General features: G+C 55.7%; 2 protein-coding genes and 1 pseudogene across 2 annotated transcripts in view; 1 reads left to right on the forward strand and 2 right to left on the reverse strand.

The window, feature by feature from the left end:
- The window catches only part of BFSP2 (beaded filament structural protein 2, phakinin), a 50458-nt gene extending 48514 nt beyond the window's left edge, over positions 1 to 1944 (reverse strand). The window contains exon 1 of the mRNA XM_014537597.1: positions 1390 to 1944. Coding sequence (XP_014393083.1) covers positions 1390 to 1875 — 486 coding nt within the window. The 5' untranslated portion in view covers positions 1876 to 1944. The remainder of the gene's footprint in view (positions 1 to 1389) is intronic.
- A 3059-nt stretch (positions 1945 to 5003) lies between these two features.
- Positions 5004 to 21257, reverse strand: part of TMEM108 (transmembrane protein 108) — a 245803-nt gene continuing 229549 nt past the window's right edge. Inside the window, exons 6-7 of the mRNA XM_005863671.2 lie at positions 12732 to 12886; positions 5004 to 5351 (exon numbers count right to left, since the gene is read on the reverse strand). Of these exons, the coding sequence (XP_005863733.1) occupies positions 5229 to 5351; positions 12732 to 12886 (278 nt within the window). The 3' untranslated portion in view covers positions 5004 to 5228. The remainder of the gene's footprint in view (positions 5352 to 12731; positions 12887 to 21257) is intronic.
- LOC102249903 lies at positions 8570 to 11117 on the forward strand (annotated as a pseudogene).

Genomic DNA, 21257 nt, shown 5'->3' on the forward strand with positions numbered 1-21257 from the left:
GTGGGGGGAAGGAGGGAGGAAGGCAGCCACCCAAGAAGAGCCAGATGAGATGTGCGGTGCTGGCTGCAGTCCAGTGTTAGAGTCCGGGTGGCAGGCCGGACGTGATGGATGAGCTGAGAGCTCTGCAGAGGGCACCGAGCGCAGGTCCCGACTAGGCAGCGAGGACGGCGGAAGCCTGGCGCCCTGCCCTGTCCGTCAGACAGCCACCGGCCACAAGCCATGCAAAGTCACAAAATGCAACGAAATAAAAACATCAGTTCCCCAGTCGCATTAGCCACACGGCCAGTGGCACCAGGGTGGACAGTGTGCACACAGGCCACTGCCATCGCTGCTGAAAGTCCTATTGGAAGGCAGACGGCCCCATTACTATTCTTATATTGAATACATGTTGGAATCGCATTTAAAATACATTCAGTTAAATAAGACATAATACCAATGTTAACTAACTTCACCAGTTTCTTTTTACCTTTTTTTTTTCTTACTGTGGGCAATAGGAACTTGTAAATTATCCATATGGCTCCTATTTCCACTGGACAGTGCGATTACAGAAGGGCACAGGAACACACCTTCACTCACTCATTGTTCTTAATGCTACATCCACTCGATGCTATTCCGTTTGACCACGGCTGTAAAAACCCTTCCTTAACACAAAGCTTACGGGGCAGCCCGAGGTAATGGCACAAATGCAAGCTTTGAAGCCAGAAAATTCCAGGTCCAAATCTCAGCTCCACCCCCTACTCCCTGCATGGTCTTGGCCAGAGAACTTCCCTTTGGGCCTCAGTTTCCTTATCTGAACAATGGGATCAGTGAATGAGCCACAGCACAGCACTGCTGTGCACGCCCGGGGAGATGGTGATGGAGAGGGACGCTGGTGGGCCCGGCCCTAGTGCGCTTCCGTCAGTGGTCATCGTCACTGCTGTTACTACTGTCTAGTGCAGTGGTTCTCAACCTTCCTAATGCCGCGACCCTTTAATACAGTTCCTCATGTTGTGGCGACCTCCAACCATAAAATTATTTTTGTTGCTACTTCATAACTGTAATTTTGCTACTGTTATGAATCATAATGTAAATATCTGATATGCAGGATGTATTTTCATTGTTACAAATTGAACATAATTAAAGCCTAGTGATTAATCACAAAAACAATATGTAATTATATATGTGTTTTCCGATGGTCTTAGGCGACCCCTGTGAAAGGGTTGTTCAACCCCCAAAGGGGTCACGACCCACAGGTTGAGAATCGCTGGCTTAGTGTTTTTAGCATGAAAGTAGAAGGGGTTATGGTCAGTGTCTCTGGCCTCCGACCACTCACTCCCCTGCCCCCGGCCTCAGCCTTCAGCCTCCTGTCCCGCCCTCCGAAAAGCCCTTAGGCACGGGCCCGGTACTCACCTGCTGGCAGCTGCTGGCCCAGGAGGCCCGGAGGGCGCCCCAGTGCTCCGCACGCCCGGCCTTGCTCTCCAGGTGCCTCCGCAGCTGTGCCTCCAGCTCCTGGCTGACCTGCTCGAGGGCATGCACCTGGGCCATGTACCCCACCAGGCAGCCCCCCAGGTCTTCAGCGGCATCGAGGTCCCTCCCCAGGCCTGGAGCGGGCGCTGTGGCCAGGCCTGAGCTCCGCAGCCCCTGCAGAAAGACACTGCTGATGCCCAGGGCTCGACGGGTCACGCAGCCACCCAGGCCACCGGTGTATCCATCGGAGGCCATCCCTACATAGACCCTGGGTGCTCGGATGAGGCCACCCATGGCACTGGTCCTGGAGACCGGGGGACTATCCAGGGAGGAGGACGATGACCGTGTCCCCCTGAAGGACGCCCTGTGCCTCTGGACAGGCACGCTGGCACCGGTGGGCGCATCCACCACCACTCGCTTTGAGCTCATCGCCCTTCTGCCTCTCTGTGCCTACTGGGCTTAGAGTCCAGCGGCTTTTGGTGTGCAGCCCCGGTGTCCCTGTGGCTGGGTCATCGGCCTCTCTGGAAGCTCCGTCCCCAGGGCTGCTGTGTCTGCTGTTTTCCATGAGTTTCTATCATTCACGGAGCTGAAAGAGAGCCGGCCTGTCCAGGGCCGTGTGCAGAGGCCCTCGCACATTCTCTCAGGGTCATGTGCTCGACCTCCCAGATTTTTCTGCTGGTGGTGGTGGAGGCTGGATCCCTGCAGGCTGTGGGGGTGGCTCATCTGGGGTTGTGTGTATTTCACTAAGTGAGGGCAAGGCAGGCCTCCAGCAGCCCCATTTCACAGATGAGTAAACTGGGGCTCAGATCACAAGTGGCTGAACCAGGATTTAAACAATGCAGGGATTCCCAGGGCCAATTTCAGGGCTTTCTACATCCTTACAGGTGCCGGTGTGCGGCGTGTGACTGTGCCCAAGGTCCCGCCAGGTAACACAGGATGGAAGCAGACGTGAACCAGCCATGGCGGAGGCAGCCCCGGGGTCTCAAGAGAAACAAACCAAGCCTGTTGCTTCCTTCATCCCCCTCATCCTGGCAGCAGCTTCAAGTCCCTCCCTAGTTCCTTCCTGAGAAAACTGCAGCTCATCCTCTCTTGGCCACACAGCTTCACCTCTCTGGACCTTACTTCCCAGGCCCTGGCCTGGGCTCTACCTCTCTAATGCACCCGGAAGGCTGCCCAGGGTGCCCGCGGGACTGCGATGACAGCATCCTAACACAGGCGACGCTGACTGGGCTGCGAGGAGCTGCATGCTTGTGAATCCCAGGATGTGTCGCTGAAGGCTAAAGGAAGGGCTCACACCAGAGGTTGCGTATTATCCTCTACACCAGCGGTTCTCAACCTGTGGGTCACGACCCCTTTGGCGGTCGAACGACCCTTTCACAGGGGTCGCCTAAGACCAGGGGTCCTCAAACTTTTAAAACAGGGGGCCAGTTCACTGTCCCTCAGACCGTTGGAGGGCCCGACTATAGTTTAAAAAACAACTATGAACAAATTCCTATGCACACTGCACATATCTTATTTTGAAGTAAAAAAACAAAACGGGAACAAATACAATATTTGTATTTGCATGTGGCCCGCGGGCCGTAGTTTGAGGACCCCTGCTAAGACCATCCTGCATATCAGATATTTACATTACGATTCATAACAGTAGCAACATTACAGTTATGAAGTAGCAACGAAAATAATTTTATGGTTGGGTCACAACATGAGGAACTGTATTTAAAGGGCCAGAAGGTTGAGAACCACTGCTCTACACAGAATCATAACCCTCATGGCCAGGTTAACTTCGGCTTCCTCTGATATTTACAATGAAGCCCTGAGTCCTGGGGAGGGGGAGGAGAGGAGGGGATGTACGATGTACCCTCATTCACACCGGTGTCTCCCAGACCTGAGGAGGGATGATTCTCTTTTGGAGAAATCACAAACATGTTTTAAAGAATTTGTCTTACCAAATAATAAACTGCTAGTCCTATCAGCTCATCATTCTCACAAAACCCAATTTATGGCTAAAGTAGATGAAAAATAGAGCTGAATATTAGGTGGTGTGGGTATTAAAGGAAGACTTAAAAGTCATTTTAAAATGAAAAGGATACAAAATGTATTAGCAACTTGATCCTCTGGCTAATAAAATAAGTTTATTTATATATACATGGTAGCTGAATTCTGTTGATAAGGAAAAATAAGTCATACATCCACATATGTATATATAACATATGCATCTTCGATTACATATGTCATATATAAAGTTTACAAACAGGTATCTTTCTATATACACACACACATTGATAGAGTAAATGCAGTCGCTAACAGAAATCCCATGACAGGATAACATGGCAGACAGCAGCACATGGGGAAGGAATCTCGGGGCAACATTTAACCTGCTTCTCTGTGGGATGAAGAGTCTTTACAGAGAGACAACCACTGAACTCATGTCAGGTACGTCCACACGACATGGAGAACACACGTTTCTGAAGGCCATCTTTTTCAAAGGAGAATGAAGAAAGAAAAGAGTCATGATAAGACCACAGCAACAACACAAACATATGAGTCAACATTTAGGTTTGATTTCCAATCTGACTATAAGAACATCTATATTCAAAATATATACTATCAAACTATTTTTCTTTTAGAGAAAGGAAGCGTCCCAGCATTAATCTCTCGTCCCAGCCACTACCTATGAGGGAGAGGATGCAGAAGCCTGCGTGTCTCCGAGGGTCTGCCACCCTCAGTGGGGGTGGGGAGGCGGCCCACGGAGGGAGGGAGCAGGGGGGCGGGGGGGAAGGGGAGATGGAAAATGAGAGCCGGGTGGTGAGTCCATGTGCTGACAGCCAATCGGGTGTCAGTGCCGAGGAGGATGGGACGGTTCTCCCAAGCCATGGCTTTGGCCATTTCGTTGCCGTCAGATCGCAGGGCGATTTAGAAGTTACAGCGTCGAGGCTTCTCACATAAGCGCCTCCTCGGGGGCACTATCCGAGGGCCTTCTGAGAAACGAAGCTGAACCCCTGGAAGCTGAGCCCCCTGGCACGAGTGATGCTTGAAGAAGGGCCAGCACCCTCCAGCCCGGGCGGATCCGCTTCGGCACCCTCTCCGGAGGAAGGCACAGCGTGGGACGCAGACGTGGGTGCTGCAGGGGAGGCAGGCGTGCCTCTCAGCGGGCAGCCTCTCTTCGCCAGGGAAAAGCAGGCCTGCGGTTGGCACGGCGGCGGGTCAGTCATGCGGTGTCAGGGGGCTGTGGCCTCAGGATGACCAATGGACTTCGTGGGTCCCCTGCCTGCTCAGAGGGGTTACTCGCAGTCAGTGGTGCCCTGTGAGGCGCTGGGCGCTCCTCCGTGGCTGCTGCTCGTCCGCTTCCTGCTTCAGTGATGAGACTGCCGTCCTCTCCCCCGGGTGCCTTTGCTGGTGTGCACAGGAGGGGCGGCCGGGGTCACATGGATTCAAGAGGGACCTGAGCTCTAAGACTCTCTCGGGGCCACGCACGTGACATTCCCTCGATGCCCAGGGCTGCTGGGACCCGCGAGGGCTCAAGGACAGTTATTAAGAGAAGCAATCGGTGCACCTGCTTTGCTTAGAAAGACCTTTATTTTATAAAGCCACGGTCGTTCTGTAAAGTTTTTTTTTTTTAAACCACACTTATAAAAAAGATGTTGACAATTCTTAGGAAAGAAAAAGCTGAAAATGTTTCTCCTTAAGTCAGGGTTACACAAAGATTATATTTATAATATATATTTGTAGATTTATGATTTAGAGCCCAAAGGCAGGGCATGGCGAAGCAAGGGCGGCTGCGGTCAGATCTCGGATACCTGATCGTTCCCCACAAACAGTGTTTCTTGACAGAAGGGGTTGACGAGGACCATTCCCGTGTCTCTGTAGTCACCATTGGCTGGGGAGCGCGGCTCGGAGAGCTGGTCCTGGGGAGACAGGGAGGAGATGGCGTGAGCTGGGACGGCTCACCAGGTGGCCTTTCTTAAAGAAACGGACCCACGGGAATTGTGGGTAAACATTTTTCATCCTTTGCCCTGCCAGTGCTGAGGTGCAGAGCCCTCTCTGCTCTTTCGGATTTTTACAGCAGCTTCAAAAAAGATTTCCTGCTTCCTGAGTCACCCCCACCTCAGCTTTCTGAGATGGTATTGCTCTCCTTGTCGAAGTCTGAGCAAGCTCACCATGCTCCACACACACACACACACACACACACACACACACACACCCCACATGGCAAACTGTGGTCCACTGGGGCCACAGACTCTTCTTCCTGCCTCTCCCTCACAGACCTCTGGGAGACCTTGCTGCTTTTCCTCCCTGACACACCTCACACTAGTCCTCCTCTTTCCTGTCCTGCCGCCCCCATGTCAGAGCCTCCAAGAGCTAGCTACCCCCCTCCTGAGTCCTCTCAGAGCCACGTCAGAATCCTGGCCCCACTTCTTTCAGAACTAGATGTGCGGAGGTCAACGGGTCTGAATCTCTGTGGGAGTGAACAACTCAGTCTGTCTCCACAGCCCAGGAGTGGGAACAGGCCCTCCAATGCTTGGGCATCGGAAGGGCTGTGGCCCCATGGCCTATGACTGCAAGCACTCATGGGCCACAGGATGGCACTGCCCAGGGCTGCAGGCACTCATGGGCCACGGGATGGCACTGCCCAGGGCTGCAGGCACTCATGGGCCACGGGACGGCACTGGCCAGGGCTGCAGGCACCTGTGGGCCACAGGATGGCACTGCCCAGGGCTGCAGGCAACTGTGGGCCATGGGACGGCACTGGCCAGGGCTGCAGGCACCTGTGGGCCACGGGATGGCTGTACCGACTCAGCCTGGGGAACTGGTTCAGGGGAAAAGGCATCGCTTGTTCTAAACAGGTTGGAGCCTCAGGCCCAGGGCTGACTGGTCTAAGACAGACCTGCCCTGCATGTCTTCTCTCTCGGAAGCCACAATGAAATCTCTGAAGTTTCTTTTTAAGTGAAACATATCATTTTGAGCAATATGTGCTGCTTTATGGAGAATAAAAAGATGAAGGAAGAGAAAGGCCATTTGTTGGTGAAATGTCTTCTCTGATGACGAGAATTTCCCTCAGTGTCAGGAATTAGCTGAGTGCCCACCTGAGGGTGGCACAGGCCTGCCTCTAAGTAAGGATGATGGGGGCACCTCAGGGGGCAGAGCCCTTCTCCAGGGCTTTCGGGCTGAGATGCGGACGGACTGTGGGCTGGACTTAGTCTCACAAAGCAGGTGCCCACCCAGGGGACCAGAGACTCTTCTCTGGGTGAAAAGGAGAAAGGTATTTAGGAAGCAACTAAGGTAAGAAAGAAGAAAGGAGGAGGAGGTGGGAAGGAAGAGGGAAAGGAACGCAAGCTTGGAAAAGTTTCCCAGCACCTTTTGGGCATCGCAATTTCGCCCGCATGTCCCAGACCCGTGTTCTGCGGCTTTCGTCCACCCTAAGGGGGGCAGGCACCTGGGAATGTGCTTGGGCAAAGCTCCTGGCGGCCTCCAAAGCCGACAGCTAAGAGGCAGTGAGTACGAAGGTCAAGGGAGGACCCAAAACATAACATGATGCGACTATACAAGCATGCTTATAGAATCGAGTAGTATAAATACAGTTGTAACAGGACAATAAAAAAAGAAGAGAACTTGGCTATGCTGATCAACTGAACGCTGTCTGCATGTCCTTCATTCTTCGCTGGCTCCGTCCACACCTTTGGGAACCCCTGGACCGATGGGGCAGGACCCCGGCAGACGTGTTTCCTTGGGTTTCTCCAGTTTCCTTCCCAGGCTCATGACACAGCTTCCACCAGAGACAGGAAACACTCTGCAAGACGCAGGAGCCGCAAGAGGGAAGGAAGGGGCCTCGTCCTGCGAAACTTCAGGGACCAGGGCTGCCCAGCAGCCTTTGTTGCCGGGGAGACTAGAAACCTTGGTTCTTGTCTCTCTCTCTCTCTTTGTTAATCCTCACCTGAGGATATTTTCCCATTAATATTTTTTAGAGAGAGTGGGAGGGGAAGAGACAGAGAGAGAAACTTGGTATGAGAGAGACACATCCATTGGTTGCCTTCTGCACGACCCAACCAGGGCCTGCAACCAATGTACATGCCTTTGACGGGAATCGAACCCGGGACTCTTCAGGTCATGGGTCGACCCGCTATCCTCTGAGCCAAACTGGCTGGGGTGGTTCTTATCTTTTTTTAAAAATATATTTTTACAGATTTCAGAGAGGAAGGAAGAGGGGGAGAGAGATAGAAATATGAACGATGAGAGAGAAGAATCATTGATCAGCTGCCTCCTGCAGGCCCCACACTGGGGATCAAGCCCACAACCCGGGCATGTGCCCTTGACTGGAATCGAACCCGGGACCTTTCAGTCACAGGCTGATGCTCTATCCACTGAGTCAAACCAGCTAGGGCTGCTCGCCCACCCTATTTTTAAATTGATTTTAGAGGAAGGGAGAGAAACATTGATGTGGGAGTGAACCACTGGCTGCCTCCTGCACGACCCCAACCGACCCGGAATCCAACCCGCGATCACCACATGCCCCCGCCCCCCGCGCAGAGCGCTTCGCTCTAACCACTGACCACCCGGCGGGCGGCCTTGCTCTGTGTAAGGAGCAGCGGCTCCGGTCGGCACTGCAGGGGAAGAGCCACCAGGGCGGCGCCAGCGACCAGCGCCCTGGCCCAGAAGGCGAAGCGGGGCGCCCCGACTGGCTCCACCGCCTGTGTCATCCGCCAAAGCCGGAAGTGACACACAGGGCCCTATTCTCCAGCTGGAACCTGCGGCTTCGGCCCTCCCCGATGTCATCATCCTGCACCGACGCAGGATAGACACAGGATAAAACGAGGCTCGGGAACCTGCGGCTTCGGCCCTCCCTGACGTCATCATCCTGCGCCGACGCAGGATAGACGCAGGATAAAACGAGGCTCTGGCACACGCCCGGCGCAGTTTCTCTTTAGGCTCTCGGCCAGCTGCGTCGGCGAGCGCGTGGCTTCACTCCAATGGGTGATGCAAAGGACTCTTGGAAAGCGGAGACCGTAGATGAGATTCTCCAGGAAGAGAAGCGAGGGAAGGAGCAAGAGGAGAAGGCGGAGATAAAGCGCTTAAAAGACTCTGAAGACTGGGATTCCCTGGAGGAGAGGGAGCTGAGGGACACCGCATGGAGATCGCCATCAGGAACTCGCCCTACAGGAGGGAGGGCTCCGTGGAGGACAGAGGAGAGGACGATGATTCTTTGACTATCAAACCACCCCAGCAAATGTCACGGAGAGAAAAAGCTCATCACAGGGAAGATGAGAGGAGAAAAGAGAAACGCAGGCATCGTAGTCATTCAGCAGAAGCGGGCAAGCACGCCAGAGTGAAGGAGACGGAGAGGGAGCACGAGCGCGGGAAGCAGCACCGAGAGGAGCGGGACGAAGCTCGCAGCGAGTGGGAGAGGCGGAAGCGGCGGCGGGAGATGGCGAGAGAGCATTCCCGGAGAGAGAGGGACCGCCTGGAGCAGCTGGAAAGGGGGCGGGAGCGGAGGCTGCGGGAGCAGCAGCAGGAGCAGCAGCAGGAGCGGCGCAAGGCGCGGGAGGCCCGGAGGGAAGCCTCTGCACATCACCGAGCAGTGCGAGAGGACCAGGGCGACGAAGTGAAGGCCAGCCACCGGAGCCGCAGCCTGCCCCGGCCTCCGCGGGAGAGGTTTGAGCTGGGAGAAGGCCGGAAGCCAGTGAAAGAAGAGAAGGTGGAAGAGAGAGGCCTGCTGTCGAAAGGGGGCGGGAGCGGAGGCTGCGGGAGCAGCAGCAGGAGCAGCAGCAGGAGCGGCGCAAGGCGCGGGAGGCCCGGAGGGAAGCCTCTGCACATCACCGAGCAGTGCGAGAGGACCAGGGCGATAAAGTGAAGGCCAGCCACCGGAGCCGCAGCCTGCCCCGGCCTCCGCGGGAGAGGTTTGAGCTGGGAGACGGCCGGAAGCCAGTGAAAGAGAAGGTGGAAGAGAGAGGCCTGCTGTCTGTCCTACAAGACATCAGCGACAACGAGCGGAAGACCAGCTCGGCTGAGTCCTCAGCGGAATCAGGGTCGGGTTCTAAGGAGGAGGAAGCGGAGGTGGAGGAGGGGAGCAGCAGTGAAGAATCAGAGGAGGAAGAGGAGACTGGGAGCAACCCTGAGGACGTGTCTGGACAGTCGGCAGAGGAGGTGAGTGAGGAAGAAATGAGTGAAGACGGAGAGCGAGAGGCTGAGAACCACATCCTCGTTGTTCGATTTGACCGAGGTTCCGGGGACAGTGAAGAAGGGGAGGAAGAGGTGGGCGAGGGCACCCCCCACAGCACCGCCCTGACGGAAGGCGAGTTCATGCCCGACTCCCCAGCCCTGTCGCCCATGGAGCCCAAGCAGGAGCTGCCCAAGTACCGGCCCGCCCTGCAGGGCTGTCGCAGTGTGGAGGAGTTCCAGTGCCTGAACAGGATCGAGGAGGGCACCTACGGGGTGGTGTACAGAGCCAAGGACAAGAAGACAGATGAGATTGTGGCTCTGAAGCGGCTGAAAATGGAGAAGGAGAAGGAAGGCTTTCCGATCACGTCGCTGAGGGAGATCAGCACCATTCTCAAGGCGCAGCACCCCAACATCGTGACGGTCAGGGAGATCGTCGTGGGCAGCAACATGGACAAGATTTACATTGTGATGAACTACGTGGAGCATGACCTCAAGAGCCTGATGGAGACCATGAAGCAGCCTTTCCTGCCAGGGGAGGTGAAGACACTGATGATCCAGCTGCTGTGCGGAGTGAAGCACCTGCATGACAACTGGATCCTGCACCGAGACCTCAAGACCTCCAACCTGCTGCTGAGCCACGCCGGCATCCTCAAGGTGGGCGACTTTGGGCTGGCGCGGGAGTATGGGTCCCCTCTGAAGGCCTACACCCCTGTTGTCGTGACCTTGTGGTACCGTGCCCCAGAGCTGCTGCTGGGGGCCAAGGCGTACTCCACGGCCGTGGACATGTGGTCTGTGGGGTGCATCTTCGGGGAGCTGCTGACACAGAAACCATTGTTCCCAGGGAAGTCGGAGATTGATCAGATCAACAAAGTGTTTAAGGACCTGGGGACGCCCAGTGAGAAGATCTGGCCAGGCTACAACCAGCTGCCCGCCGTGAAGAAGATGACCTTCACTGAGTACCCCTACAACAACCTGCGTAAGCGCTTCGGGGCGCTGCTTTCCGACCAGGGCTTTGACCTCATGAACAAGTTCCTGACCTACTTTCCTGGGCGGAGGGTCAGCGCAGAGGACAGTCTCAAGCACAAGTATTTCCACGAGACCCCCCTCCCCATCGACCCCTCGATGTTCCCCACGTGGTCCGCCAAGAGTGAACAGCAAAGGGTGAAGTGTGGCACCAGCCCGAGACCACCTGAGGGAGGCCTCGGCTACCGCCAGCTGGGTGACGATCTGAAGGAGACTGGCTTCCACCTCACCACCACCAACCAGGGGGCCTCGGCCACAGGCCCTGGCTTCAGCCTCAAGTTCTGAGGTTCAGAGTGGACCCCAGAAACAGCGGGACCAGGGGCAGGAGCAGAGGCAGCCTGTGGTCAGACCCAGTCCTGCCCGGATGACAGGCTGCTGCGGCCCGGGCTGCGGTGACGTGGTCTCGAGTCAAACTGCTGGCCTTGTTTTCCACATTTTGTTTCTATTTTGTCTTGGCTTGTAAATTTGTAGAATTAAACCTTATTTCCTTATGGGGGAAAAAAAATAAAAAAATAAATCCAGAACAAGAGATTAAATGAAAAAAAAAATAGGCGGTGAGTACACCCTGTGACCCATGATCATTGTGGGTGGTCTGTAGGGCACACACGTGCCCAGGGAGGCGGGACAAATGGTAGCATCCCTCTAGCTCAGGGTGGGGAACCTTTTTTCTGCCACGGGCCATTTGGATATGTATAACATCATTTGTGGGCCCTACAAAATGATCAACTTAAAAATCAGCCTGGCCCTGACGGGTTTGGCTCAGTGGATAGAGCGTTGGCCTGCGGACTGAAGGGTCCCAGGTTTGATTCTGGTCAAGGGCATGTACCTTGGTTGTGGGCACATCCCCAGTAGGGGGTGTTCAGGAGGCAGCTGATTGATGTTTGTCTCTCATCGATGTTTCTAACTCTATCCCTCTCCCTTCCTCTCTGTAAAAACTCAATAAAATATATTGAAAAAAAATCAGCCTGCAATATTTAGTCAAACAATTAACTCACCCCTAACGCGTTGGCAAATGATTTCGAGGGTCTTGTAGGGCCCGTGGGTCGGATGTTCCCCACCCCGCACTAAAGCTCAAAGAGGGGAGTAGACCCCCTGGGAGGGATGCCGATACAATCCACTCTGCAGCCAAACTGAGCTTTGTGCACAACCCCGAGCTTGTGTCGATCGGCAGCCTCTGCATCAGAACCTCTAGCTGTGCCCATGGCCTGTGCTCTGGGCCGGAAAGACTACCCGGCCTTCCCGTCGTATGCTCACAAGTGCTGCCCTTCACCTTTGGCTTTCATGGGCTGATTTTGCAAAGAGAATATGAGGAAGTTAGAGCTCAGGGGTTTGCAGCCCACACTCAAAGTGGGCCAGCCTCTGCCTTGTCCTAAAACCCGGTCACACAAAACTCAGAACTTCCAATGACCCTCTGCTGCCCACGACTAAAGTCCATTCAGGCCCATTCAAGACCATGCCCATCCACCTGCCAATCCTGCTGCACCCTGGCCTCTACCCACCTTCCCTTCAGAGTGGAAAGGGCACAGTGCCCAAGTCAGAGACCTGGGTCCCGAGCCCAGCTCTCTAACCAGCCAGCCAGGTCGTGCTGGGCAAATGCTCCTCAGCTACACCCCACAACCTCCCCACCTGACTCAGCCACGCTCTTTGCTGGGACACCTGCTAAGTCCTCTGAGCGGACTTCCTCGGGTGCCCACAGCTCTGTGACGCCTCTTGCATCTCCCCTAGTCTGCGTTGTTTCTGAATGATGCATGAGGCTCAGGCCCCAAGCACGTTGGAATCTGGGCCCCTGGGGAGCAAGCTCTCATCTCCACAGTCCCCGGGGAGTAACACGGGTGCTCTGTGAATATTTGTTGGCTTGTTCCCAGGAACAGTGACTCCAAAACTTTAACATGTGCATAAGGTGCCTGGGATTGTCGCTGAAGTACAGACCCTGATCACAGGGCTGGGCGGGCTGCAGCCTCCTGTGCTGCTGGCCCGGGGACCACGCTTCGAGGAGCAAGGCACCTGGAAACGCGCAGATGCTCCCTCCACAGCTCTCTCGGGAGCCTGTGACTCTCCGGGCAGTGGGGCCAGCACCTCCAGGGTCACCCTTGGTCGGGGCTCCGTACCTCAGAGGTGGTGAGGGACTGGATCTCCCTGGGCAGCTCCACGGCGTGCTTGTTGAAATAGTCCATGGTGATGGCGTTGTTCCAGTAGCTCAGGTTGTTCTCCGGGTTGGCCGCCTTCTTCTTCCTCCTCAGGCAGCACACTGTCAGCAAGACCGCTGTGGAGAGAGTCCAGGTTAAAGAGGGAGGGGGACAAGTACGGAGCAGCATTCCCGAGTGACAGAGGCCAGTCCCCAGGAGCGCGGTGATGGCCACCCAGTCAGCCACTGACCTCACTCATTAATTCATGTGTGCGCTCATTCAACAAATACCCACGTATGCTGAGTGCCTGTGCCAGGTGCTGGGGTGGAAGAAAGACAAGGATGCCCTGCTTTCGCAAGCTTCCCCTCTAGGTGTGTATGGAGGGTGCAGAGGGGTCAGACAATCTATGCATAATAAACAAGGAATGAATAAGGTGAATTCAGATAGTGACAACTGTTCAGAAAAATAAAACAGGGTGAAGGGAGAGAGACAATGGAGGTGAGCTGGGGGAGAGAGTGCGTTAGAGTCATCACGGAAGGTTTCCCTAGGAGGTGAACTAGAGCTAAAAATAGAATGGGGGGCGCTAGCCACGTGCAGAACAGGGGGCAGTGTGTTTCAGGTAATGAAAACAGCATGTGCAAAGGGCTTGAGGTAGGGACAAGCTTGATGTGTGAGAAAAGACTGGCACGGCTGGAGCGGGGTGAGTGTGGAGGAGCGAGGCAGGAGATGAGGCCAGGCAGGAGATGAGGCCAGAGGGTTGTGTCCATAGACTGTGAGGCAGGAGGCTGGGCTGTAACTTCAGTTATCTGTGGGCACTGCAGTGCCACGCCTGAGTCTGCTCCAAGAAAAGGCCACGCTCATTCGGTGGGAGGAGAGCGTGGCTGCAGAAAAGGCACGTGTGTTCTGAGTGGCTCTGCTGGACTGATGAGGGGAGGGGAGCAGAGAGAAGGGCAGAACCAAACGAGCCCTTGATTCCCACAGGCGGCCGAGAGCAAACCCTGACACCTGGACTCCCATGTCTGCTGTTCACTGTCCACAATTCTGCCTCACAAAGACACTCTGAAGGCTGAGGCAGCACATTCGGGCCTGGTGGGGCTCTACGTGTGACAGCCTGACGTGCGACCTGTCTGTTCAACCTCTGAGACTTGGGGTCCCCAGGGAGGATACATTTGGATGTTGCTGATGAACCAGGTGACAGAGTGACTTGGGCCAACAGGGAGGCCTCTGCGGTGGGAGAGCTGGGATGGCTGTCTAGGCTCCCATGTAGAACAGGTGATGCAATGCCAAGGGTTACAGGATCCCTCTTGGGGAGAAGCCCGTAAGTGAAGACCGGGCATCTCCTGCCCAGGCTCGCCATCGCCAGGGCCTGTAAGGTGGCTGAAGCTCCAGGCCAGGGGTGGGCAGGGTGCACCCAACAGCCTGGAGGTGCCAACCACCTGTGCTGGGGAGAGGGGGCCCCAAGCTGAGCTGGCCCAGAGGCTGGACCCTTGGTGACAATGGCCACCAGGGGGCAGCAGAGGACCATCTCTGTCCACAGCAGCCAACTGGCCAGCACCAGGGAGCCTGTGGGTGCCAGGGTGTGGGGCAGCTGCAGAAGCTGGCACCCACACAGCTGCGACCTCAGGGCCCACACCCAGCCCTCTCAGATGCAGGAATTCTCCTGGAGGCAGGAATTCTGTAGCTCTCATTCCAGCTGCCATCTCAACCTGAGACCTCCAGACAAGGTCAAAAGATCAGGCAAGTTTCCATGCCTTCCAATCTGCTTTGATCAGGAAGACTTTAATTTGCTCACCATTCTTCTGGGTCCCCTTAAAAGGTTTTAAAATAGGAAGGAAATGTCTGAATGTTTGAGCTATAAGAAATTTTAGTCTGGCTGGTATAGACTTAAAATTTGTGCGTTTCCTCCTCCTTCCCGCCCTTCCTTCTGAAGAGTCCTTTCAACTGGTTGAAAGGAATGGGTGTGTGTGTGTGTGTGTGTGTGTGTGTGTGTGTGTGTGTGAAGCTGCAGAATGCAGCCTGAAAATCTGCTAACTTAGGGCACCGCCTTACTCCACGTGTGTGTGTGTGTGTGTGTGTGTGTGTGTGAAGCTGCAGAATGCAGCCTGAAAATCTGCTAACTTAGGGCACCGCCTTACTCCACAGACGAGAAGGCCATGGCCAGAGCACCTGGCTGGCCACAGGTCACAGGTGTGAGTGGCAGGGCCAGGGCAAGTCTCTATTCTTCACTGTCCCTGCTTTCCACCTGCTCCTGGGACTGGGTGTGCGAGAGCCTGGGGGAGTCAAGCTGGCGGCAGCCGCAGAGAGGGTAGAGAGGGGCGAGGCTGCCATGGAGCCAGGCTGCGCACCTGGGCTGGCACAGGTTGCAGAATTAGGTCCCTGACCCCTCCTGCCCTGAGTCCTGTGCGAAGGCTGGCCCTGGTGGGGTGGCCTGAGGGCTGGGACAGGGACTTCTGTTCTCACCTCTCTCTCCTTCATGTGTTGTGAGTGCTCCCTTCCTGACTGCATCTCTCTCAGCAGCTCCCAGGGCCGCTCAGGTGCACTTCCCTGCCACATGGGAGCCGGCCTGGCGACAGAGCCGGGGCTTGGAGTCCAAAGACCTGCATTCAAGCCTGGCTCTGCCATGTGTTAGACTAGGCAAGGCACTTCACCAAGCTGATCAGCGGGGCCCTCACAGGTTTGTAAGGAAAGTTAGAGACCATGAACGCAAATGCCTACACGCTGCCTGACACACAACAGGTGCATGATTAACAGTCTCCTCGTTCTCCCAGCATCCTCCACAGCAGAGACCCAGGAAGAAAACTGGGCTGCATGACTCAAGAACACGGGCAGCTTAGAACTCTCGTTATTTCAGCGACTGACTGTTCATCCAGGAAAGGAAAGTACAGCTCAGACGTGTGGCATCTCTGATGTGTCCCCAGCGCTGACCTAGGTGCCTTATCGCCCAATTTAACCCACGAAGCGGCTGTGGAGGAAGCTGCTGTTAACCCCTGCCCCTCCCCATTTCCAGAAGAGGTGCCGGAAGCTCCTGGGTGTTAACACAGCTGGCCCTGCTCACTCAGCTCGTCCCTGGGACTTGAACCCCGGTCTCTGTGACCCTCGGGTTGATGCCTGCCCTCACATCTTGCCCTGGACTCTGGAGTGGACACCCCTTAGCACACGAGGCGCTTTGTACATCACAGTTCTGTGCAAACACCGGTGCTGGCCACCCCCTTTCCGGTTCAGTTAGAAGCTCCAATTGCTCTGCTCCCCCAAAGGCAACAGCTATGAAGACCCCAGGACGTCAAGATCTCGACTTCCTCACGTTCTAAAGTGGAGTGCGGGCTCAGCAAGTCCTCTGGGCCTCCTAGGAGTGCCCGTGGGGATCATCCCGGACCTGTCAGACGTGTGGCAGGAAGGAGGAACAATGCTGTGTTGAGGGGGAGGCACGGTTCCAGGGATAGGCTCCCTGTGGGACAGGAAATGGAAACGAACTCCTGCAGGTTCCCGGAGGACTCAGCCTTTCCAAGCACCTGCTAAAGTGCCTCCCCAGGCCTGATGGAGAAGGCACAGCAAATCCTAACAGCAGGGTGAATCGTAACTGCCCCACGACCCCTGCCATGTACGCAGCACCTTCTCCACGGCAGGCACCGCGATGGGCCTTGGAGGCATCGTCTCTTTGGAGTGGGTGCTGCAGCCACGAAAACGCTTTGCTCAGACCCCCTGCTGCAGGGAGCACAGCTCAGGGATGGCCCAGCTGCTGCCCTGGACCCGCCACCGCGTCTGTGCCGAGGCCGCGCTCCCTGGGCTGCTCCCGGCCATGAGGACTGTGGCGGGTACCAGTGCTCTGCTCCTGCAGGACAGGGACACCCCATGGCCTGAGGTCTCCACTGGCCTGTTAGAAACTCCCTTAAAATGGCACCGCAGCTCGAGACTCCTCAATCCTCCCGCCTCCCTCTCCTTTCTACTCTTTAACTATTTTAAAAATTGATTTTAGAGAGAGAAAAGGAGAGAGATAGAGATAGAAACATTAATCGGCTGCCTCCTGCAAACCCCCTACTGGGGATCGAGCCGCAACCCAGGCATGTGCCCTGACCTGGAATTGAACCGTGGCCTCCTGGTTCCTGGGCCGACACTCAACCCGAGCCACGCCACCTGGGCTCTCCCGCTCCTTTTGCAGGCGGCAGAGCTGCGCTACAGCCCGAGGCTCTCCCTGTGCTCCAGCCCCTCCCTTTATAGTTCACAGCCGCCCCACTCATCCGCTTGAGGCCTAACCCCGTTTTGGTGTCTGCCTCCCGAAGGCCCCGGACTAACAGAGAACACTGGCCCCATGTTGCAGGGGAGAAGGCACTGGACCAGTGGATAGGTAACTTGTCCAAGTCTCCCAGGCTGCGAGTGGGAAGCTGGGATGACGTCCAGGTGTGTTTGGTTCCCAAGCCACGTCTTCCCATCACACAGGCTCCCTCACCAGCGGTCCATGCAGGTCTAACGTTAGGAAATGAGAGAGCAGGGAGCGCCGACACACTTCAGGGGGGCCCTTCGCTGTGTATGTGACTAACTGGGCCCTGGAGGGAAGGAGGGCTCAGGAGTGCGATGAGCCAGGCTGGGGCAATCGTTTCCCTCCCTGGAGGCTGAGGGGGGAGGTCCAGGGGAGGCCTCAGCGTGTGGAAGGTGGCAAGACTGGCCGAGGCCATGGGCCTGGGGGAGCCAGGCTGGGGACTTGCTGCCTGACTCCCCACCCTGGCCAGAGGGAATATGCCCGAGGAAGCCCAGGAGGTCCCCACCAGGGGGCGCTGGTTGGGCAGCACAGAGCAGAGCTGAGAGCCTGGGCATGACGCGGTCAGCTGAGGACACGCCTGGACAGCCCTGCCCTGCCAAAGGCTGCTCTCTCCCTGTTCACCTGGCTCAGGAGCCCCCCAGGTCACACTTCCTTCTCGTCCTGATCTCCTCTAGTCTCTTCACTGGAAAGAGTAACTCTAACAGGTTTTCTTACAAGGTCACAGTCACGTGGGGCCTGTGAGTAAAAGGTACACACACACATTCAGACTTGACTGCCATTCTCAGAACTAAGACAGCCGAGAGCCACGCTGTGCACACCAGTGTGGTCGGTGACCCCTGCACGGATGCTCTGGTGGTGTGTGTACCCTATGGAGGAAGGGAGCGGGTGCTCTGGGCAAGGCACATGGCCGCACTCCGGGCCTGGTGAGGAAAGCCTGCGCAGCTGGCCTTGCTTCCCGCCCTCACCTTCCACATTCTCAGGACTGGGTGTGGCATGTGCAGGCCAGGCCAGGGAGCCTGGTAGAGACACAAAACTGAGTTGGTGAGAACCCAGAGGGCTGACAGGCGAGGGAGGGTCCATGCAGCACCAGGCCCGGAGCCTCCGGCGGGAGGTGGTGGGCCGTGTGTCCTGATGGTGGCAGCAGAGACCAGCTCAGGAGCCGCATGGCTCCCCTGCCCCAGCCCAGGGAGGGCCTGGATCCGACCAATCCCACTCCTCAGCCATCTGAAACCCTGTGTGAGGACTCTGGCTGGCTCACGTGTCCTTTGGCTGCTGGTGGGGCTCAGACTGGGCGGGCAGGGGAACTGGTGACATCCCTGTTGGGCAGGCCTGAGATGCGCTAAGACTGCCCCCTGATCCTGCCAGAGCAGGGGAGTCACCCACCCATCTGCTCAGTGGTCCCCGCCCTCTGGAGTCTGGCTTCTGGAGGAGGGAGAAAAGCAGGGCCAGGGCCGGACTGAAAAGCCAGATGTGAGAGCATCTATGCATGGTCCTGTCTGCCACCCAGGCTGCCTGCAATACCTGGCAAATGGCAATGGAGGAGGCCCTTCTTGGAAGGCTGCAGAGTGAGCTTTAGGACAGATGCCGGCGTTGGGAAGGTCTGAGACAGAGCCGTAGGCCTGGGGTGCAGCTATGAAAACCGTCTGCATCCGCACGCACCTGTGCCTTGAAAGAGCACAGCGTCCTGCAGGGACAAGTGTTCTCTCTCAATGCTCCTCCTCGCTGGGCCTTCCCAGGTGAACGATGACCCTGAGAAGTCGGGGCCATGACTGAGGACAGCAGCTGTGTGTGGAGGCAGCCAGGGCTGAGGCAGGAGCCTTGGTGAGTGAGCTCAGGGGAGTGGAAATGCAGGACAGACGCCTAAGAAGTGGGGTCAGAGGTCCACGGGGCTACAGAGTCTGCTTTGAACACAGGTGGGTATCATCCTTGACGAAGTATCTGTCCTATCCCCAGCACCTGAAGGCTGTGCCGGAAGCATTCTCCAGGTGCTGTGCCAGGCTGTGTCCTTGCTTCTGCCGTGGCTGATGTGATTATGCACGGCTGAGGCAGCTCACGGGGTTTCTGGCTTTGCAGTAAGATCTGCTCTGCTCCACATGCACACATAGCAAAAGGACTAGAATTGCAAAGCCCAGCTGTGGCCTGTAGGGGCAAAGGCTAGATCTACTCCTGCTGTCCAGCCCAGGCAAAGAGGAAGCCGGCGGGGAGAGGGCTCTGGACGGGGGAGCACAGCACACATCTCTGACTGCCCAGTGCCTGGCACAGTGCCTGGTACACAGTGGGCACTCGGGAAATAGCGTGTTCCATCAGACAAACAGATTCTACCACCAGATCTGGGTGGACTCCTATGTGATTGAGTCCTGGGGAAGTCACTTCACCTGGTGACGTACTCCCCATCTGTAGGGTGTGCTCCTTGCCCAGTGTGTTTGTTTCTCTTTATTTTATTCCTCTGGCGAGTCTGTTTTAAGGCTGGAATGGATAAAAATAATGGGAACTCACTTTGTAAACTAGAGCCTCTGGGCACATGTGAAGGATGGAAAATTAGAAAGCTGTCTCCAATGTGGTTACTTCCTACTATGACCGTGATTAATTATTTATTGGCTAAAAGTACAATATTTTCTTATTGTCATTCTTTGTGTGTGTGTGTGTGTTTTAAATCCTCACCCGAGTATATTTTTCCATTGATTTTAGAGAGAGTGGAAGAGAGAGGGAAAAACAGAGAGAAATATCGATGTGAGAAAAACACATCAATTGGTTGCCTCCTGAACACACCCCAACCAAGGCCAGGGAGGAGCCTGCAACTGAGGTACATGTCCTTGACCGAAGTCAAACCCGGGACCCTTCGATCTGCAGGCTGACACTCTATCCACTGAGCCAACCGGCTAGGGCTCATTCTTCTGTTTTAGAAGTGGACACTCAGTTTTAAGAATACATGTGTGGCCCTGGCTGGTGTGGCTCGGTTGGTTGGAACGTCGTCCCGTGCCCCAAAAGGGTTGGGGTTCAGTTCCCAGTCAGAGCACATGCCTTGGTTGTGGGTTCAATCCCTGGTTGGGCATGTATGGGAGGCAATCGATTGATGTTTCTCTCTCTCTTTCAAATCAACAAACATATCCTCGGGTGAGGATTAAGGAAAAAAGAAAAGAATACACGTGTGTTTTCATGAGCGATAATAAAGCTGCCTAATGAAACAATACAACCTGCAACCTGCAAACATGCTCACTTCTGTGACCTGGGTCCCTGAGCAGACAGGCTGCCACCCTGACATGGGAGTCTGCTCTGCTCTCCCACTGGAAGGAGACAGAAAGCGGGAGCGGCGGCTCCTGGAGAGGATCCAGAATCCAGATTAAGCAGATCTGGTGGAGCGCAGTGCCAAGCAGAAACGATGCCACGTTAAAGGCACACACTCCTGCCTGACGGCCAGACGACCTGCCTCACGGCCTCCTCTGTGTGCAGGTTCTGGGGCTGGGCCTCCTCCAGAGAGTGGTGAGCCCAGGGTGAGACGTGCCGGTCAGCGCAACCGACAACGCCGACGCCAGGCTGCGCTGCCTGAACAAAGGACCATCGCGCCCCTCTGCGTGGCTGGGCATGTGGACGCTGTCCTCTCCCTTCTGGGGGGCGGGATGGGCTGGGGGCCACTGGAGGGGCCATGATGGGGGCAGGGCCAGGGCCATGCAGCCCGTGGAGCAGTGGTTCTCAACCTTCCTAATGCCGTGACCCTTTAATACAGTTCCTCATGTTGTGGTGACCCCCAACCATAAAATTATTTTCGTTGCTACTTCATAACTGTAATTTTGCTGCTGTTATGAATCGTCATGTAAATATCTGATATGCAGGATGTATTTTCATTGTTACAAATTGAACATAATTAAAGCCTAGTGATTAATCACAAAAACAATATGTAATTATGTATGTGTTTTCCGATGGTCTTAGGCGACCCCTGTGAAAGGGTCGTTCGACCCCCAAAGGGGTTGCGACCCACAGGTTGAGAACCGCTGCCGTGGAGGGACCTGCAGGAACAGGGCGAGCAGCTTGGGGAAAGAGAAGACTGACCTTGAGAGCCATTTCAAATGTTTTGGGGCCGGCAGACTGACTGGTTCTGTGTAGTTTCAGAGGGCATGGCTTAGGGCACGGAGTAAAAATTACAAGGAGGCAAATTCTGGCCCCCAAGAGAGCAGGGTAACAACCTGAGGGAGAATGGGCTGTCCTGAGTGAGCACACAGGGGTTCCTCGCCCGGAGGGTTCGGAGGGAGGGGGGA

The sequence above is a fragment of the Myotis brandtii genome, unplaced genomic scaffold (assembly GCF_000412655.1).
Source record: "Myotis brandtii unplaced genomic scaffold, ASM41265v1 scaffold18, whole genome shotgun sequence".
NCBI classification, from domain to species: Eukaryota; Metazoa; Chordata; class Mammalia; order Chiroptera; family Vespertilionidae; genus Myotis; species Myotis brandtii.